This window comes from Rhinichthys klamathensis, unplaced genomic scaffold (genome assembly GCF_029890125.1).
Source record: "Rhinichthys klamathensis goyatoka isolate OS25496 unplaced genomic scaffold, OSU_Roscu_1.1 h1tg000007l_1, whole genome shotgun sequence".
NCBI classification, from domain to species: domain Eukaryota; kingdom Metazoa; phylum Chordata; class Actinopteri; order Cypriniformes; family Leuciscidae; genus Rhinichthys; species Rhinichthys klamathensis.
Genome location: NW_026606560.1, coordinates 2,448,425 through 2,468,789, shown reverse-complemented (window position 1 = coordinate 2,468,789; position 20,365 = coordinate 2,448,425). Strand labels below are relative to the sequence as shown.

General features: G+C 35.8%; 1 protein-coding gene across 1 annotated transcript; it reads left to right on the top strand.

Annotated features, from left to right (window-relative positions):
- The first annotated feature begins 3,815 nt into the window (after positions 1 to 3,815).
- rgs5a (regulator of G protein signaling 5a) lies at positions 3,816 to 13,069 on the top strand. The gene is made up of 5 exons (XM_056259799.1): positions 3,816 to 3,936; positions 5,526 to 5,639; positions 6,348 to 6,409; positions 8,061 to 8,227; positions 11,087 to 13,069. Exons 1-5 carry the CDS (start codon positions 3,893 to 3,895, stop codon positions 11,246 to 11,248), a joined length of 549 nt encoding a protein of 182 aa, XP_056115774.1. The 5' UTR covers positions 3,816 to 3,892; the 3' UTR covers positions 11,249 to 13,069.
- The last annotated feature ends 7,296 nt before the right edge of the window (positions 13,070 to 20,365 follow it).

Genomic DNA, 20,365 nt, shown 5'->3' with positions numbered 1-20,365 from the left:
ACAACGTTTTCACAACATGGCCAAAAGGTTTCTACTTTGTGTGGTGAAGGTTGTTACAGCATTGTCACAATGTTGACATTGAACCACCGTTCAGGGCCATTGCTTAAAGGGTTAGTTCACCCAAAAATGAAAATGATGTCATTAATGACTCACCCTCATGTCGTTCCAAGCCCGTAAGACCTCCGTTCATCTTCGGAACACAGTTTAATGCCTGGTTCAGATTACACGATTTTAGCCCGATTTTGGCACGATCCATTTGACGTAGGGTGTCGTGGGGATTCGTAAACGACAACGGGCGTCGGGACGCAAGATTCGATCGTATCATCTCGTATAGTGTGTCATAGTGGGCGACAAACTACGTCGCGTCTGCGATGCTTCACGACATCACGACAAAAAGACTAGCATGTTTAATTTTTTTAACGGTCGTCCACGACGGGTTCCATCACATGTATGAGGTTGACCAATAGGAGCACAGAAGCTTTTCCGTACACAACTTTCAAAAATGGCGAAACGAAAGAGAGACGATTGTGCTACTAGGTGAAGTTATGACATGGAGGAAAGGTTATTAAAAGGAAACAGAAAACAATATTTTACCTCAAGTTCTCTTTGGAGGATTGACAGCCCATACTGTCCTCTTCGAGCAATCCAGGAACGTGTCCATTGCCGGGTTTTCTTTCTTTTTTTTACGTTTTTCTGAACACAGGACAGCCAACACTCACCGCTTCATCCATTGTTTGCTTACGTTCGTTTCCGGAAGTCACTCGCTACTAGTTTCGCCTTCTCGATGACATCACGCGCGTCGTTAAAGACGACACACAATGACTGGTCAGGAAGCAACGTGTAGTCTGACATGTTTCTTGTCCACGACACGACAAGATTTTAGGAGTCAAAATCGCGTAATCTGACACAGTGACTATCATAACAGACAAAAAAAATTGTGTAATATGAACCAGGCATAAGATATTTTAGATTTAGTCCTAGAGTTTTCTGTCCCTCCATTGAAAATGTATGTACGGTATACTGTCCTTGTCCAGAAAGGAAATAAAGACATCATCAAAGTAGTCCATGTGACATCAGTGGGTTAGTTAGAATGTTTTGAAGCATCGAAAATACATTTTGGTCCAAAATTAACAAAAACTACGACTTTATTTAGCATTGTATTCTCTTCCGGTTCTGTTGTCAATCCGCGTTCAGTGATGCTGATGACGTAAGACGCTGCTGACGTGTATCTGGTGCGCCCGAGCTTCGTTTATAGTCTGAGGGAGACGCACGCTGTAAACAAAACAATCTTTGCAAACATGTCTAAGGATTTCGACACAGAGGAAGACTTGCATTTTTTTGCCCAGCCATATTTATTTGAACCCGAATACACGGACGCACCAGATACACGTCAGCAGCGTCTTACGTCATCAGCGTCACTGAACGCAGATTGACAACAGAACCGGAAGACAATACAATGCTGAATAAAGTCGTAGTTTTTTTTTGTTTTTTTATCCAAAATGGATTTTCGATGCTTCAAAACATTCTAACTAACCCACTGATGTCACATGGACTACTTTGATGATGTCTTTATTTCCTTTATGGACAAGGACAGTATACCATATACATTTTCAATTGGGGGACAGAAAGCTCTCGGACTAAATCTAAAATATCTTAAACTGTGTTCCGAAGATGAATGGAGGTCTTACAGGCTTGGAACGACATGAGGGTGAGTCATTAATGACATAAGTTTTGGGTGAACTAACCCTTTAAGGTTGTGCCGAGGGTGTCTGAACGACATATAGTTTGTCACTGCCCTGAAGCGCGAAAATCAGCCTTTTAAATTTCAGTCGACCGTTGGGCTCGTTGTGTTTCAATTTCTCATTCTTCATCGAGCAAGGATACAAGAGAATTGCATTTAATTTACCTCAGCTAAATAAGATATGTATTCAAACACAACCTACTTCCTTGTCTAATGTGACATTTATTTGTTTTGTCTAACTGAAGGGACAGAATAATGTTAGCTGATAATTCATGGAGATTGTGATTTTGTGTAAATTACAGTAGCTAAACCAGTGTATGTTGAATTAGCTAACCTTGTCATTTTTTTTTTTTCAAAGTGTACACTTCCAGGTGTTGATTATAATTAATTTACTGTTAGGCCCATAAATAATAATAAGGATAAACAATATTTAAAATGTATATAATTATGTATTATCTGACTAATTAAAAATTAACCGCAAAACATAACATGCTAAATGGGGGATATATCTAGCATGAAAATAAATTGTCAGAACGTTGTCTCTCAGTTGCTGAATGTCACGCAACAATGTTGCTACAGCCCTGTCGCGTCTTACAATTCTACGTTGTTACAATGTTGCTAGCACGTAGACAGCGACGTGCCATAGCAGAAATGCAACGTGCCACAGACGTTGCCACAACGAAAATGTGTTTGCTGGGTATTGACAATGCCTGTAATGATATAAGATGATCACAAGGTCTGCCCTGTTAAGCATACAAACCGATCGCCTACCAACTGCTCCATGTTTGTGCAATCCATGAAAATTGCCACCGGCCACGTTTGCATTATTCAGCATAACATACTTGAATAACGACATTTATTTCACACTAAATATATCTGGAGGCAAAGACAATCATTTTAAACATTGCTGTAGCGTGATGCTCCTATTCTCACACTTTGTTTATATTTTGTAAAAATAGATTGTGTGGGGATGTTACACCATATGCAGGACATATAGCATATTCTATTAATGGCCCATTTATTGTAGCATGAAAAATTGCTATCATTTTTAAGTTGACGGTGAGATCGGGTTGGCTATTCAAATGGCCTTCTGGTCAAACACAATTATGTAATTTGGTTAAACACTGACTTAAATCATGTTTGAAGCAGATGATTTATCTCCAGACAAGACAATACTATGTCTAAATTTTCCATTATCATTCCTCAGAAAGAACACCAACATTTTTGTACTTTATACTTGGAATTAAGGAATGTTTGAGGACACAAAAAGAATATGCCTTTCTATTCTTTCTATTGATTTATTAGATGTAGGCCTATTTGTAAGATTAATGCAAATATTGCATTTAAGGAACAAAACTTGAAAAAATTCTAGTGGAAAGCAAATTTTGATAAATAATTTTAAAATATAGTTTGCCAATATATTGTTTATGCACATATATATTTGCAGATTATTTGTATAAAAGTTGACTGTAAATTGGTCGACTTTTATGTTATTGTGCTTTGTCATTTTTTAATATAGTACATTTACCACTTTTATATTTCTACCTCCAGAAGTTACCATTCAGTCTGTAACAGGTCTTGAACTTTACAATTTCTGTATGTTTTGGTCATCTCAAAAAATGGAGTTATACTTCTGGTTAGTAGATACAGCTAGTAGTTAGTAGTACATAAGACAGTTTGACTCTCTTAGATGATTATACAGTACTGTATGTTTTAAAACTAAAACCTAAAAAAAAAACAATAAAATGTATTTGATACTACAGATGTCAAACGTAATCACAATAAAAGTGATTTAAAGTAAAAATGAACTAAGAAATGTGTTGTATGAATTCACTTTACAAAACAGATTTTTATATTTCTATAGTATTAACTAAATTTATGTTGCTAGGCATTGATAGATACAGTGTACTGATGTTTCAGTGATTTGGCAAGTTTAAAATGTCCTTTCTTGTGTTGATTATCTCCAGAGCTCTCTCAGCTCCCATTGTAATTGCAAGCCAAGACTTGATTGGCTCTCGAGTTGCTGGCTTTGGGCCAGCAGACTTTCTCCATATAATAGAGGGGAGCAGAACGACAACTTCTAAAAGAGAGAGAGGAGACATCAACTAATGGTGGTGGACTAACACTGCAAACAAGTGAAAAGCTCAGAAAATGTGTAAAGGATTAGCTGCCCTGCCCCAGACATGTCTGGAAAGGTAAGATTTGTAAAACATCTTTTGCATCATGGATTCATTTGAAATTCACTCCATTTTAGATACATAGGTCAATTACTTTTAAATTGCCAGCCTCCTTTGGGATTCAATGCTTGCGTATTTTGCAGATATTTTACCATATCTGTGTTTTCTGGAACAACTTGTAATGCTAAAAATGGTTTAGGTAGTGCGTATTGATTATTGCATATGGGAAGATTTACATTTTTTTTTTTTTTTCAAAGTTGTTTTCTGGTTAAAACTTGTATGCTTTTTTTAAGTTAAGTAGAAACTTGAAACTATTGAGCCCCTATTTTAAATTTTTAATATACTGTTTATAAGTATAAAATATACATCATTTTTCACTTAGATACCTTTATGTCATAGTATCAACAGTTGTTACTCTATTTCTTTTTTCTAGTTTTGTCCTTGAAAACATCAAGGTTCCCAAACGTTACCAAAGACCAGAACACACTCAACTTTGTTTAGTTCTCTGCTCATAACAAGATTTGGAGCAGAATTCCAAGTATAGCAATGAGGACATTTATTGTAACTGTTGAGCCATATTCTGATTTGTGCTATTGGCTCATTCATTGTCTAAACATTATCACTGTTCTTGGCTTTGGTCTTAAAGCTTGGCCTGAGGCCTGGAGTACTCCTGAGAAGTCTATTTGTACACCTGAAAGACAGTTTTAAGGTGGCAACATGTGGTGGTTTATAATGTTACATTATATAATTGGGCCACAAAATCATAATTTTGGTAACACTTTAGTTTAGGGTCCAATTCTCACTATTAAATAGTTGTTTATTAGCATGCATATTACTTAATGCATAGAATATTGGCTGTTTATTAGTAATTATAAAGCACTTATTAATCCCTAATTCTGCATGACCACATTCTACATCCCTTAATCCAATCCAATACCTAAACTTAATTACCATACTATTAATAAGCAGTGATTAGGAGTTCGAGGCAAAAGTTGTAGTTAATAGTTAGTTAATAGTGAGAATTGGACCCTAATCTAAAGTGACTAATCTATAAGAGGAGAAATGTGTGCATTGACGTCAGTATATTTTGAGCAATAAATCAGTCTGTGGCAAAAAGATTCAAGAAACCTCAACAAATCAGCAAGTTTGCTTGACATCACTGCATCCACAGTCGTCTGGGAGAAATATGTGTTTTTTCCCCCCAAAACCGTTCAAAAGGATATTACGTCTGTTCTTAACTCTACAGCGACTGTGAAATAGGTCTGAACTGACCGCCTTGAACATATGGTGTTTTATTGTGTGATCTGTCAAACTGATACTGATTACAGCTGTACAAGTCAGGGAATAATAAGCAGTGAAGAAAATGTTTTTGTGGCTGGCGTGCAATAGAATAAAGACTAAATGGACCCAATTATCATTCTCTGTGTACTTTGAGAGAAGAAAATAAATGAGTTACGCTGATATTATATAATCTGTTGACGGGTATTGCACATTTAGGAAATGTCCTCAGCATGTTTTGAAATGTACATTACATCATAGAATTGTTTATAAATGTATGTTAAAAGCTAATGGACATCCGTATGGGTTTGTGTTTGTGCTGTCTTCAGGGCTAAGGAGATCAAGACTAAATTGGGAACTCTGCTTCAGAAGCCAGAGAATTCCATCGACCTTATTATCCCCTACCAAGAAAAGCCTGAGAAGAAACCAGAGAAGCTTCAGAAGTGAGTTCCTCTTGGCTCCCTCTGCCTCTCCTAATTGTTTTCTCTTGCTCTCTCTCTTTCTCTTCCTTACTGATGAGGACTTCAGATCTGGATGTGTCTCTTCACATGCCGCACACACTCATATAGACCATACAGTCTATGTATACAAAGAGCCTCTTTAAACTGAAGTCACCATTCATTCGCATACATACTGTATATATAATTTTTTAAGTTTCAAAACAGTGCTGAACTGAGTGTTGGAAATGTTCTGTATAAACTTAAAGGTGAAAATAACCTCTGGATGATTGTTCGAAGTTTTCAAGCAATTATCCTGAGATTACTTTCCACCCTTAAGTGCATACAGAACATATTGAAAGCTCAATACAGCTCTATTTGAAGTATGGAGAAAAAGGGTTAATAGTAGAGAGCAAGTACCGATAAGTGCGTCAGACAGAGAGACAAAATCGGGAAAGGCAATGTTAGTAAATCCTGTAATGGAAAGCTGCAAAGAGTCTGTTTATAATGTAAATTGTGTCCAGACCTTGCAGACCACTTCAGTTCTCTTTTACTTACATAATGCCTTTTGCAAGTGTTGTTAATAGGGTTGAATTGTTATTGTTATTCAGGCAGAATAGATAACAGGATAATTCACGGTGTATAGAAAACAACTTGTTGGCCAAAAACAAAGGGGAGAAAAACAAAGTGACGAAATGTGCTTGTTTTGTTCAGACCCACACCTGAAGAAGCGTCCCAATGGCGTGAGTCCCTTGAGAAAGTCCTCTCCAACAGCTGTAAGTATGATGATTATCTTAATGGCCATTTGGTTGCATTTCTACTTCTTAAATGTTCTTTCAGGCATGACCAATCATTGGAAGGTTTAGTTTATCTGTTGAGTCTGTAAAATATATTTAAAACTTTGTTTGTATCTGTCGGTTGAGAACCAAAATCTATAAAGTTGCACTAAAGCACTTGATTCGGTATGTGTAAACAGCTTCTCCTCGAACGGCCACAGTAAGCTTTAAAAGCTACACATCTATGAGAATGTTCCGAAAAGTAGTTTAGAACCATAAAAAGAAGATTCTCTCTGAGTTACACATATATAAACACACATTTTCTAAATGAGAACATACCATAGACTTCTAGGCTTTGTTTGTATGAGTTAATTATAATTTCTAGACTAATCATAACACTATCCCTACCTTAAAAGACAACTTTTTGCATTGCTTTATTTATAAAATGTTTTTTTTTTTCCAGTTGAAGATGTTTCTTCTTCTTCAGATTTTGCTTTATTCTAGGGACATTTCTATAAAGGCACACAAACAAAAATTCCATAGATGAATCTGATGCAAGATTGCAAGAAGAAAGTCCTATAAGATGTATATCCAAAAGAATTGTAGTCTGAGCAAGTAAGCAGCATTTGTGCTTCAATAGAAGCCAGAACACTTTTAAGCACCATTTTTTCTGCTTCTGTTGTGCAGCTTTAAAGTGTATTCCTTATCAGCAGTAAATTATCAATCAAACTTCAATACACACATTTGACACCAACAACACTCTAAGGTTGCTGCCTTAAATTTTGAAGTTTTTTAAATGTGTACATTTTGAAGTTGACTTTTTTAACTACATTTTTAAGTACAATCAACTTGGTTGTTTAAGTCATTTCAACTTAAATTACATTAAACTGACTTTAAAAAAAAACGAATGAAAAAAATAAATCTTGTATAACTTTAAAATTGCTTAACTTATTTTGATGAGTTAAAGCAATGTAAAAACACATAATGTCATAACTTATAGATCATATCATTTTTTATAGTGAACTTTTCTCTTTTTCTAACAACTTTTTATTGTTCTTTACAAAAACACAAGCAACCCTAAAGAAACCAGTTGGCAAAAGATAATTTGTCTGCACAGAAGGACTGAATTATGTCATTATTCCATTCCAAATAGCTGGGAAAACAAATCTTTGTTATTCATTCAATGATATGTTTCAAAGCCAGTTTGTTATGTTTAATTGCAACAATTTGCCTTGGAAAAAAAGTTTATTTCATTTAAGAGAGAATTGTTTGCAGATTAGCCTAATTGTGCCATATTGGAATATGCTTCTATTCAAATATAAGAGCATATCTTTTTGTTGGAGCTAAAACATTCTCAAGCAATAGCAAGTCTAAAAATAAATATGCATTGAATAGTGAATAATTACATGGATTAATCTTCCGAGCTGAATCAGGTGGCACTTGAATGCCTCCTGCTGTTATACAACACGAACTGGAGAGAAATTGCATTAAGGGCTGTGTGCCTTAGGCGTGCAAAGCGGTAATGTTTGGATAAGGATGTTAAAAGCTGTTGGGACAGGGGTCTCCGGTGGCAGCGTGTCACCAACACATTAGTACAAAAAGAACACACAGAGCTCACTCTAATAGCTTTTCCACATTTTTTATTCCATAGACGGCCTGGCCACCTTCAAGAGCTTTCTTAGATCTGAGTTCAGCGAGGAGAATATTGAGTTCTGGGAGGCTTGTGAGGGCTTCAAGAAGATCAAGTCCCCCCTTAAAATGTCCACTAAAGCCAAGAAGATTTATGAGGACTTCATTCAGACCGGTGGGCCCAAAGAGGTTTGTTTGTTTCGTCACTGATTGTTAATGTGCTAATCACAGTTAAGATAAAAAGCACCGTGCTTCAAAGGTACAGAAGGAAGCAGTTCTCCATCAGACCCTTTAATCATCTCCTGTGAAAATATGTTTCATATCAGTGGTTTAGATCACTGTATAAACGCTGAGGCCCATGTTCTCTCCACTGAGCGTCCCCACGGAGAAAAAAAACTGTAAAGTATTTAAGTATCTGCAAGCTTTTTTTAAGGGAAATGACCTTTGATTAAAATAAATTTACCTTCATGACACTGAGAAAGGTTATTAGAACTCAATATTACCTAGGGCTGCAACTAACGATTATTTTGATAATCGAATAATCTGTCGATTGTTTCTTTGATTAATCGATTAATCAGTGGGAATATCCCAAATTTGGGCTAGTTTTGGCCGTGATTGGGCTGGTTTTGAATAGCAATTGCTGGTTTTGTTACGCAAACCTGCCAACCCTTGTTGACAATTTAATAATGTATAATGAAAATGATTTGAACATTTACAGCCAAGGTTTCCTATTCATTTACATTGTATGGGAAGAGCGGTAAGGTGCGTCGTTGTGTGAGATCCAAACAGCTATTTCATTGTTATTTCTTTTTACAAAGCATTTTCCAAATGCAAGCTTTATAAATGCTGCTGTGTTTTCTGTGGTTCGATTTTAAACATTTAACTTGGGTAGGTTTAATCTGTAGGGTTATGGAAAGGTTTGGGCTTAGATTTAGGAAAGGAATTATCAATCTTTATGTAGCCTATTTAAAATGGTCACGGAACGAGCCGACTGATATGCAGATGACACAGCTTTAGTGAGTCTGTTAAAGGACGGGGAGGTGGATCATGGGCCAGTTTTAGACTCCTTTTTAGAATGGTGTAATAATCTACATTTAATTTTAAATATTAATAAGACCAAAGAAATGTCCATAGATTTTAGAAAGTCACAGCAATCCACTGACACCTTTATCAATGGGGAGATTATTCAGGTTGTTTCAAACTATAAATACCTTGGCATTGTACTGGACAACAAGCTTAAATGGGACTCATGGACTGATTTTTTGCACACTAAGACACAGCAAAGAATGTATTTTTTAAAGAAACTGCTTGTTTTTAATGTTAATAACAAAATGCTTCAAATGTTTTATACCGCTTTTATTGAAAGTGTTTTAACTTGCTGCATTATCTGTTGGTTCGGAAATGCCACCGAATCCCAGAAAAAGATAATCAGAAAAACAGTTACTTCTGCCAGCAAGTTACTTGGGATAACTCTACCGAGCATTGAACACATTTACAAAGACAGGGTGGTGAAAAAGGCTAATTGCATTGTATGTGATCACACACACCCGTTAGCATCTCATTTTAAATTACTGCCATCTAGGTGTCGTTTCAGTCTACCACTTTTGACTAAGAATAGATCGAAATTTTCTTTTGTACCACAAGCCATAAAAGCTTTAAATCACCCAAAATAAGCTAGATGTCCGGCTGGTCTGGTCAGACCCAAGGGAGTATAGTGTATTGTTTTGTATTTTATTGTTGGTGTCATATGTCAATGTCTATGTCTATGTCTGATGTCATGTCATTAAGTGCCTTGCGACTGTGCCGCAAATCCAATTGCCCCACGGGGAAAATAAAATCTATTACTACTACTACTACTATATTTTAAATACATACAGATTGATCATTCTTTTTCCTTCTAATATTACCATTTTGTAAGTGCAGCTCCTTGTTTTAACTTCATGATTGTTGGTTGCTTATATTTGATAGGCCTATTTCAGCATCTCAAGCTGGATGTAAGCTAATGAAAATGGGGATTTCTACTAGAGTTATAGCCAGCCCTGTTGAAAAATCCAACATAAACAAGCATGAATTCCATGTTGGTCTAGGCTAGAGCTAGAATAGAGCTAGTCTATTTGGTGGACTAGCATGGTCGTGCTGTTTTCATGCAAAACTGAGTTGGTGTTGATGGTTCACCAGTACTTCTGCTTCCCATGCTGGGGATCAGCAAACCAGCATCCCATGCTGGTCCCAGCAAGTAAAACATGCCTTATGCATGGAGGTCATTACATTTTTCAAATAGTCAAAAGGTTGTAGGTTTTAACCCTGTGTCATATTTAAACCCATGCTATCCTTGTAGTAAGTATATGTACTATAAGTCTATTTAGTCTAAAGGTTGAAAAATCATTTAGCAAACAATGTTATTGAAAAAAGTTGGTATCAGGAAGTTTACACAGCCGTGTGCTTAGGTTTAAAGTATCTGTTATGTAATAGCCATTAGATAACATACAAATACAAACGTTGATAAATGTTACAATGGCCATTTGTTTCTTAGTTACCGTTTTAAAAGCAGTGAATTGCAAACAGTCTTATTGCCATTTTTACATAACTTTAGCTAATTCTGTCATTGTTTCCTCATCAATATTTTTGTTACAATTTCCAACACTTTGCTATTGCATTTTATAATAATACAAAACTATCCAATTGCATATAAAAATAAAACTATGAGTAGGGCATAGTCAAAACAAATGGAAAGAGTTTTTAAATAACACAAGTCAAAGACTTTTTAGCCATTTTTCTATACCAGATTATGCAAGGAAACTAATAAAATCGGTATAATGGTCAGGGGGAAATAGAGTGTGGAAACCACAGGGAATCAGTCCAATTGGCATTTTTGTTCTTCTTGCACTAGCTATTCTGGGAGGTTGACTGCTCCACAGCTCTCCTGGAGTTCTCAGTCACTGCCAATGTTGACGTATGTGTTTCTTACTCATTATGTTTGTCCAATTTGTAGAATCTTGTGACTGACTTTTATATACTTTTTCCTTATTATCAACATCGTGCTTTTAGGTGAACATCGACCACTTCACCAAAGATGTGACTTTGAGGAACCTGGTGGATCTTTCTCCAGCCACCTTCGAGCTGGCTCAGAGCCGGATCTACACCTTGATGGAGAAAGACTCCTTCGGTCGCTTTCTGCGGTCTGAGCAGTATCAGGAACTCCTCAAGTAAACTGACTTGCCCAGCTGCAGGGAGACTCTTTTTTTGGTCCCTTCACGGTCTTAGAAAACACTTTTAAAGTCTTTAATACCCACTTTTTGGCACATTTCTAAAGCTCATTCAACAATACCACAGTTGTTTATTTTGTGAAAGTGGAAAACACCGGGCACAGTTGCAATGTCTCCCTGCAGCTGACTGAAGCGGCCCATTGCTAGCAAGAATCTTAACATAAATGTGTGTAAAATTAATGTGATTCCTAGCTGCCCAGTGCTCTGAATGTCAAAGTCAAGAACTTCAATAAAAGTTAATGATCAGGGTTTAAGAGACAGTATACATTGCTCCTCATAAAAGTGTGATTTGTCATTAGCAGACATTTAATTTGTGCAAGCGCAAAATGCCAAAGGTTTGAAGCGCCTCTTCAAAACTTCTATATATGTCCTATTAATTGGAGTCACCATCTTTTCTGACCCTTGGAGACTAAATAAAGACTAAAACCGATCCCCACTTGTAATTTATGGCTTTTCGGGTAAGTGCAGAAGTGGTTCATGTACTTATGATGAGGACGTTCTGACCTGAGCATCTAAGCAGCAAGTTCGTCAAGGGGAAGAGGCTGGGAAATGGGAACGGGAGAGCGTAGGCCTTTTCTTGGAAATGTCTGTGTTAATATTAAAATGCCCAAATGGTAAACCACAGGAAAACATGGAGTAAAAAACCCACTTAGTACCGAAAGCTTCACTATAAGTCAATGCTTAGAAAAAAAGAGTGACATGTTAAGATGCACTCCAGTCTCTGGGAATTTGTTGTTTGGGTTACCGCTATTGAAAGTTGCTAAGATGGGAATATCAAGTAGGAGGGAATCTCTATAAAGCACTGGGCACAACATTTTTTATTCTAAAGGAAATGTTTATTCCCATCCCACTTTAAAAGCAGAACACGTTTTAGATTAAGTCATGGAAACCCAAAACATTCAAGCGATTTTTCCCCCGACTTTCCACAGCAAACATTTATCACGATAGCATAAATATACACACATTGTAAGACCTATACACTAGAATGATTACTGCAAAAAATGTTATTGAAGTTAACATCTATTATTTGCTCTTAGCATGTGCAGTGCAGCCAGTCATAATTTGTGAGAAGTATGCAATTTATTGCAGGCTGAACAGCATATCAAAAATATGTAACCCAAAAGTGTGATATCCAGTGTCTTTTTGCATGTTTTTTATTATTATTATTTAAAATGTGTCTCTCAGACACTTATACTCTTGCATGTTTCTTTATTATACTGTGTGTGTGTACCTGTGTCACTAAATCTAATAACATTCATTCATACATGAGCATGGTTGGTGCTTACAGAAGTCCTTACTGATGCCCCACAATGCTAATTTTTAGTTGACTGCAGGACAGGTTTAGTTTAATATGGCTATCATCACCTAAACATAAACTAAGAGAAATTAAATTAATTTGACAAGAATTTTAAGAGCAGGTTTAGCTCTTTGAGTAAAAAGTGTTTTTATAATTATTTAAAAAAATATGAATTTTGTGGTTAATAAATAATACAATTCTACCCTAATAAGATTGTCAAAATTGTCAGTAAGGACTACACGAGTACCTTGCTTATTCATGAAATCTGCATAAAACTATATGCATGTATGTTTGTTGATCATATAAAATCCATAATCACATTAAAGTTCTGAAGATTTATTTATTTTTTCAGATGTACATATCAGCAACAATTCATTTTAATTTATTTTCTCTAAGATTGATTGTCTGATTGTTTAATATTCAAGTTAAAAAGTACCAAGATAAGAGTGTGTCCTTTCTTTTATTTATTTATTTATACTTAAATATGATGCCTGAATTTGTCCTTTTCTTTACCATTACCATGTAATTCAGACACTTAAACGGTAAGCTTTGGATTTACTTTGTTTTCCTCCTCTTGTTCTGAATCATCATGGAATTGCTCAAAGTTTCTTAAAGGTATTCCATCGGCAATCATGTGAATTTCAGTAATATTTGTATTCCCAGGAGAACATTGTTAAAATGCCAAATTTGAATAATAATGCGGCTGCTTGGCTTCCTGCGTGGAAAGCTCTCTCAGCCTTTTCATTTAGCCTCTCGAACAGAGTGTTTCATTCACACAACAACCATGATAAGATGCAGTGGATCAGTGTGAAGAATAGAAAGATATAAGAAGAGAGAGAGAGGGAGAGGTGGAAAATTGAGATGAAGCAGATGGGCGATGGGAGGTTGCCAAAGTAAACAGTGTCAGACACAAACATGTTCACATTCATTACCACTCTCGTTCCTAGAAATAGACGTATGACTCGTGACTGGGGGTCAAACCCCTTGAGGATTGGCGGAAGTGAAAAGACATTCCTTCAACCATTACTGACTTGTATCACAAGCAATGCCAAAGAAAAGAGCATTTCCATTTAGCTTTGGATGTCAGGATCACCAAAACAGTTCTTATTAAATTGTTTTTGTTTGTACTGCTCTTTTCAAAGACATACAAGAACTCCTTTCATTTAAACAGCACACATCCATATATTATTTCCTTACAAATTAAATTACTTAAGTTAGGCCCAATTGAAAAGGGTTAAAGGGACTAAAAAAGGCATATAAGCATATTATATTAAGTACAAAACCACATACAGTGGCCCTAAATCGTATTCAGAAACTCTAGGATCCTTAAAAGTTAGTCACACTCAATAAATGTCAAAATGTATTTGTATTAGTAAATGTCACACCAATCTGAAACTGCAATATGCAAACAAATGATGCAAGAGCTCTTCCTAGAGCTAAACTGTAATGGATCCACTGAATGCAAGTTGTAGAGAAGTACCCAGGTGCAGTTTATTACAAACAAAAACCAAACATGAAACAAAAACGTGGCGTGGCATGGAAACTCAGAATATGAAAGACAGGAACATAAACCTACAACCAGAGATCTACAAGAAACAATACTTGACAAAGACACATGGCAAACATGAGGGCTTAAATACACAGACTAAAGACAAGACAAGGGACACCTATGAACAATGATCAGACAATAAACCAATGACAAGACACATGGCAGGATCACATGACAAACAGGAAATGACAGACATGGAACATGACATGAACAAACCAAAACGTGACATAAACTTACATTTCTTAGTGGATAAATATATTTTAATACATTTTAAAATATATTTATCCACTAAAAACACTGGTTATGATTTCCATTACACGAGAGTAGATGTTAAAACTTCATGCTGATTTGTAATCGGCTTTCGCCAAGATAAGCAACACTAAGACGTAGCTTTACAGTAAACTATGCTTCACCCATTTACGCTTCTTTCCATATGGTGGTGTGACTCCCCTTCTGTCCGGCGTTAACGGCTGCAGTGTACTTGGCGCGTCAGCACACACGACGGCTGCAACATACAGTGTGGTCTCCCTAGTGGACCAACACGACAACCGTCTGGATTGAGCCAAGTAGGGGACATCTCTAGGGTCTCAAGTGGGCACCTTCCATCCTCAGTGTTTCGTCGACTAGCCCACGACACCTCAAGAGGGCTCGACAGTGACTCTGGGGTCCCAGAGTCACCCCCCTCCGTCCCCCACTCAACTCAGCCCAGCTTACTGACCTCTACATCCCTCCTGCTGCTGAGGTTGCTCCTTCCTCGTAGTTCACATGTGTTAAACATAATAGCAAAACTGTTTTATTGTTTGCGATGACAAAGCTGAGTTTTCAACAGTCATCACTCTCATCAGTGTCACGTGATCCTTCAGAAATCCTTCCAATATGCTGAGTTGGTGCTCAAGAAACATCTTATTATTGTCAATGTTGAAAAGGTGTTGCTGCTTAATATTTTTGAGGAAACCGTGATTCTTTTTTTTTTTCAGGATTCTTGGAGTCTTGGACAGTCTTTACTGTCACTTTAGCATCCTTGCTGAATAAAAGTATAATTTATTTGTCTTAAAAAAATAAATAAATAAAGAACTTGACTCCAAACTTTTGAAGATCAGCCCTGACTTCCATCTGATATTTTGTTATATAATGCAAAGAAATTCATGCATTATATGTCCAAATGCTTGTTATGGCCACTATCTGTTCCATTAACAAATAATAGCCTGTCAGTTCACATGCCAAATTTCTTTTTATGGCAGTGCTCACACAGTCGTGGTGGCGTTACCTCAGTGTTGAAACTACAACAGGCATTTTTCAATCCATATCAAGGCCAAACAATATTAAATCTTATCCAGGAGTTAATGCCAATTTAAAGACAGCTCGAGCTGAAGCTATAACAAGGTATAAATGTGCGTGCGTGCGTGTGTGTGTGTGCGTGTGTGTGTGAGTGTGCTTGTTTTTCTATCCCATTGGGACTTCAACCTGAATGCACACAGACTCATGGGTACCTAAATTGAGGTCCCCATGAGAAAACAAGCTTATAAATCATACAGAATGAGTTTTTTTAAAACATGTAAAAATGCAGAAAGTTTTCTGTGATGGGTAGGTTTAGGGGTAGGGTTAGTGTGAGGGGATAGAATATACAGTTTGTACAATATAAAAACCATTGCGTCTATGGAGAGCCCCCACAAAGATAGCAAACCAGACGTGGGCCAGGATGCTAATCGTGCCCTTTTGGCACAATGATGTTGTGCCAGCTATTTGTGCATGCACACAAATGGAAACAAATGTGGCTAGTATACACAAAAACAAAACCAGGAACCAGATAATGACTGTGCAGGGCTCAGATGGAAGGCAAGATAATGCTCTGTAAATACTCACTGCATATAGTCATTTGCGTAGTAAAACCAGACCGCTCTCATTAAAGAGACAGCAGCTGTGAATGTGCAGTGTTTTTGATGGCTACCAAGATTTACATAGGAGGATATAAATTCTAGGAAATTTAAATATTGAACTGGTAAGTTTGGCTTGTAAAACAGTTGTTGTTGTTTTTTCCGTTTCTTTTAGCAAACACCTAAATATACCTAAATATAATTTGCACAATGTGGTAAGACTTTACAATAAAGGTTCCATTTGTTAACATTAGTTAACTACATAGTAAACATGAACTATGAATAAATATGGTCACTTTTTATTATAATTATAATTTTATTATAAAAAATAATCTGGTTACACTTTATTTTACGGTGTCTGTGTTTTAGTGTAATTTAAGTATTGATTAATAATTATTATTAATAATAATTAACTAAAGAGTTAGGTTTAGGATTAGGGGTTGGTTAGGGTTAGCTGCATGCAATTATACATAATTTATAGTAATTACTATAGTAACTATATATAAGATTGTAAAAAGGACACTATAAAAATAATATTAGGTACAGTGTACTTATTGTGTTGATGTTTCTGCAAAACACTTATATGGACTGGTTTTGTCGTATGGTTAGGCTTAATGGTGGGTTGAGGAGTAAGTCGCAGCTGTAATTATATACAGGTTTTTTTTTTAAATATAAGTAAAATGTATATGTATGTACACAATTGCATTGTATCAAATGATTCATTTAAATGTTAGTAGTAGTTTTTAATGGACCTGCAGCTGACATGAACTAACAATGAACAGTTGCATTTGTATTAACTAACATAAACAAATATCAATAAATTCTGTAACAAATGTAGTGCTCGACTGCTCGTCATAAGTTAATGCATTAACTAAAGTTAGCTAATGGGATCGTATTATGTGTTAAAATACCTATAATCTGATATGGTTTTATGCACCAGAAGTTTCTATGAAGTAGTTGTGCATCACAAAATGACAATGTTTGTGTCCGAAATCGGCCCCTTATTCCCCGTGTAGATGTCAACGCTTCTTATTATGGTGTATTTTGGGATTGAGAACCATTATATTCTTAGAAAGCCCAGAACCAGCACAAATAGCACCTTGTTAAACTGGACAGGGGGAGTTTTTGCACTGAAATGCAACTCTAAATAATTCAAAGCCCGCGAATTCATTCAGCCCGTACTGTTCCTTGTTAAACAGATTTTCAGATGCAGATTATAATATGGTCTATTCTTTTTTTGGTCCGAGCAAGTCCAATGCTGTTCCATGTGTATCTTTCTGCCATTTCAAAAGCTGCCCACTCCAATAACACAGATCAAACAGGCACTGCAGCACCTGAAGCGCCAGAGAAGAGTGTAATTACATCAAGCCCTGTGCTGAGCCATAATGAGCAGACTCTGTCCTGCAGCAAGATCCTGCCACCAAAGAGAACAGAGAACAGAGAAAAGGAGAAAAACAGCCTGTCCTCTGCTCAACCAGACGCTCGTTTGCTCCTCTGGAACTGCAGGCAAAGGCAAAACATGTCGTGTCAGTGTAGGTGAGGGGTGCAAAGAAGTCACACATTTCTTTTTGGGAATGTAAAACAGCTATAGTGATTCAATTGTTTTCGTAGTTTGTTTTTAACACGGTGTGTGAGCACATTATGGGACTCAAATAACTGAGAAATGCGATTGTGACGATATATGATTTGATCATCTCCTTTTTGCTGAATTTAATTGAACAGAAAACAGGGAGCAAAAAGGCTAAAGGCCCCTTGGGGTAAAAAGGAACTTTTGAAATTATTTTCTTTAAACTGCAAATAGAAACAAGCACCACCACAACACTTTCCTAAACAACAATTTGTTGCTATGCACTGCAAAATATTAAATTACATGTTATTAAATATTTAATTACAAAAGTAATTCACTATTAAATTACAAAAGGGTTGACTGAGGTGAGTTGATCAAAGATGTACTCATTAATTAGTATTGTTGTTATTATTATGAATATAAATGCTTTTTCATTTTTATAATAAACAATAATCAAAAAATGTAAACATTTATTTTTTAAAATTGAGAAACACATCTTAAGTTTTTTTTTTTTTTTTTTTTTTAAGGACTGAATCCATTTTTTAACATACAATTAATTAGTTTGAGGTTGGAGATGGATTACACACTGTTAAAAAAAGAAGAAAGGATCCAGTCTGATTAAAAGTTTCACTAGAAACACTGTATATTTGGCATGGGGATGAAGTTGGAAGATGCCTGTGTATAAATAAATTGTTTTCCTTGAGTGAGATTGAATAGACTGGTTTTGAAGCATGTGCAAATTGGGCTCATTAACTGCTACAGTACAATAACAATTTGAGTCATTTATGAAATATGCTTTCAATATTCTTGCTGCTGGATATACGTTGTTTAGTTACTAAACGCAACAAAGGTTGTATTGCTACAATAAAGAGTGTTTTGAAATAAGCTGAAAATGGTATATAATTTGCTGAAGTTATTTTCGATAAGTATTTGTATTTGTGGGGGGGGGGGGGGCAGTTGCTACATCAATTGTGTTTTCAATCATCATAAACGTTGGAAAAAACATTTCCTTTGTAGGCTACAGCTCTGTGTGAGATGTACAGCAGTATTTCATATTAATCATTTTCACTCATCACTTCATTTGTGTTTATGCTTTCCTTCGAATGTAACGCATCTTTGAAGAGGTCACATCGTTTGTTTACATCCCTCGATTTTCTCTGCTTTGCACTTCAAAAGAGATCAGAACTAAATGTTCCCATCCTGCAGTCGTCTCGAAAAGAACCCACTCCAGCTCAGCCTCTTTGAGCACTTTACAAAAAAAAAAAAATCTCTCTCTGCATTGTTTTAAAAACAACAAGAGATGAGACAGAGTGAATGGATTAAAGAAAAGATCATTGTTTGTTCTCTCACAACTTTTCATCAACATCTTAACAACGCTCATAATAACGCTCATAGTTTGCATGTGAGGTTACGTTGACTTTGTCATGGTAACCTTTTCTTTAAGAGTTTTCTGTAAAGCTGCTTTGAAACGATTGAGAAAAGCACTGGCTTTACAAATAAATGTGAATTGAATTGAAAAGTTGTACCTCTGTCTTTGAATCATTCTTTATCAGTGTACTTTAGGAAGGAGAAATATTGAAAAAATTGTTTCTGGCATATCTATGAATATAATACTTTTTGAACGTGTCGATAAAACTAGTTAATCAGTAATCTTAGTGAAATAGACAGTTTCAAGTCTTTTAGGAATATCTGATAAATGCCCATGAGAGAACTTAGTTTTTGAGATATCTGAACTTCCTGTACACTTTCACTCAATGTCCTAAACATCCACATCCACAAACGTACTGCAATCCTCCATTACGTCACACTCAAGTTACATGCAGGGTTATTATCATGTGTTTTGAGAGATAATGGTTATTGACATGACACTTTTAATATATTTGGTGGAGGAAATGTTTCAGTAATGAGAAACTTTTCAGTAATGAGATATAGATGGCAACCAAATTAAATACTAAATAGGCCTACTTAAAAAGTAAATACTAAAAACATTCTATAGAGTGACTAGCATTTTTTTAAGAAACTATTTTTAAGAAACAATATTTAAATAAAAAAATTTTTTTGAATATTGCTCTCTCAAAAAACGTCATTATATACTCCAAATTGTTGTTTAAAATCTCAAGACTAAATATTCAAATGCAATTTGTTCCGAAATGTAAAATGCAGCAGTTGTCTGTTTGATCTTTAAGTATTTCGGAGACCATTTGAATTTTATGATATTATTTTATTCATAAATATGAAAAAAATAAATATGGAACCAGTAAACAAATATGTAAACATCTCACATGTGACCATTTATTCTAACCGGAGCATTTGTGATATGATATGTAAAGTCTGCCTTACAGCCGAGACACAGTTTCACAACCGAATGCGTCATGAATCATTGGCAATGACAGGAAATACATTGCACATGCACATTTATCACATTCATTTGTCATTTTGTGGATTATGATGGATGCCCAATAGAAAGAAAAAAAATGCTGGAAAGGTCACATTTTAAGGAGAAAGAAATTACATCACCCAAGTTAAGAGAGCTTATACACTCACATATATACATACTCGTATTACATGACATTACAAGGTTAAAGAGAATACAATTGGTTATTGTTATTGATGTTGATGATGCTATTATCATCGTAGCTCAAATAAAATCCTAAGCACAAGACTTTTCCATCTGTAACAGTCACTTAGTTGTAAACTACAACACATGTATTGTTTTCCCAAAGCCAATTCAGGGAATTTTAAGGTTGAATACATGTGGGTTATTTTTGTTGTCA

Bases quoted from the DNA above. Each gene is read 5' to 3' on its own strand.
- rgs5a (XM_056259799.1), top strand. From the start codon at position 3,893: ATGTGTAAAGGATTAGCTGCCCTGCCCCAGACATGTCTGGAAAG. The intron at 6,410-8,060 runs GTAAGTATGATG...TTTATTCCATAG, and splicing joins GAAAGTCCTCTCCAACAGCT to ACGGCCTGGCCACCTTCAAG. The intron at 8,228-11,086 runs GTTTGTTTGTTT...TCGTGCTTTTAG, and splicing joins AGACCGGTGGGCCCAAAGAG to GTGAACATCGACCACTTCAC.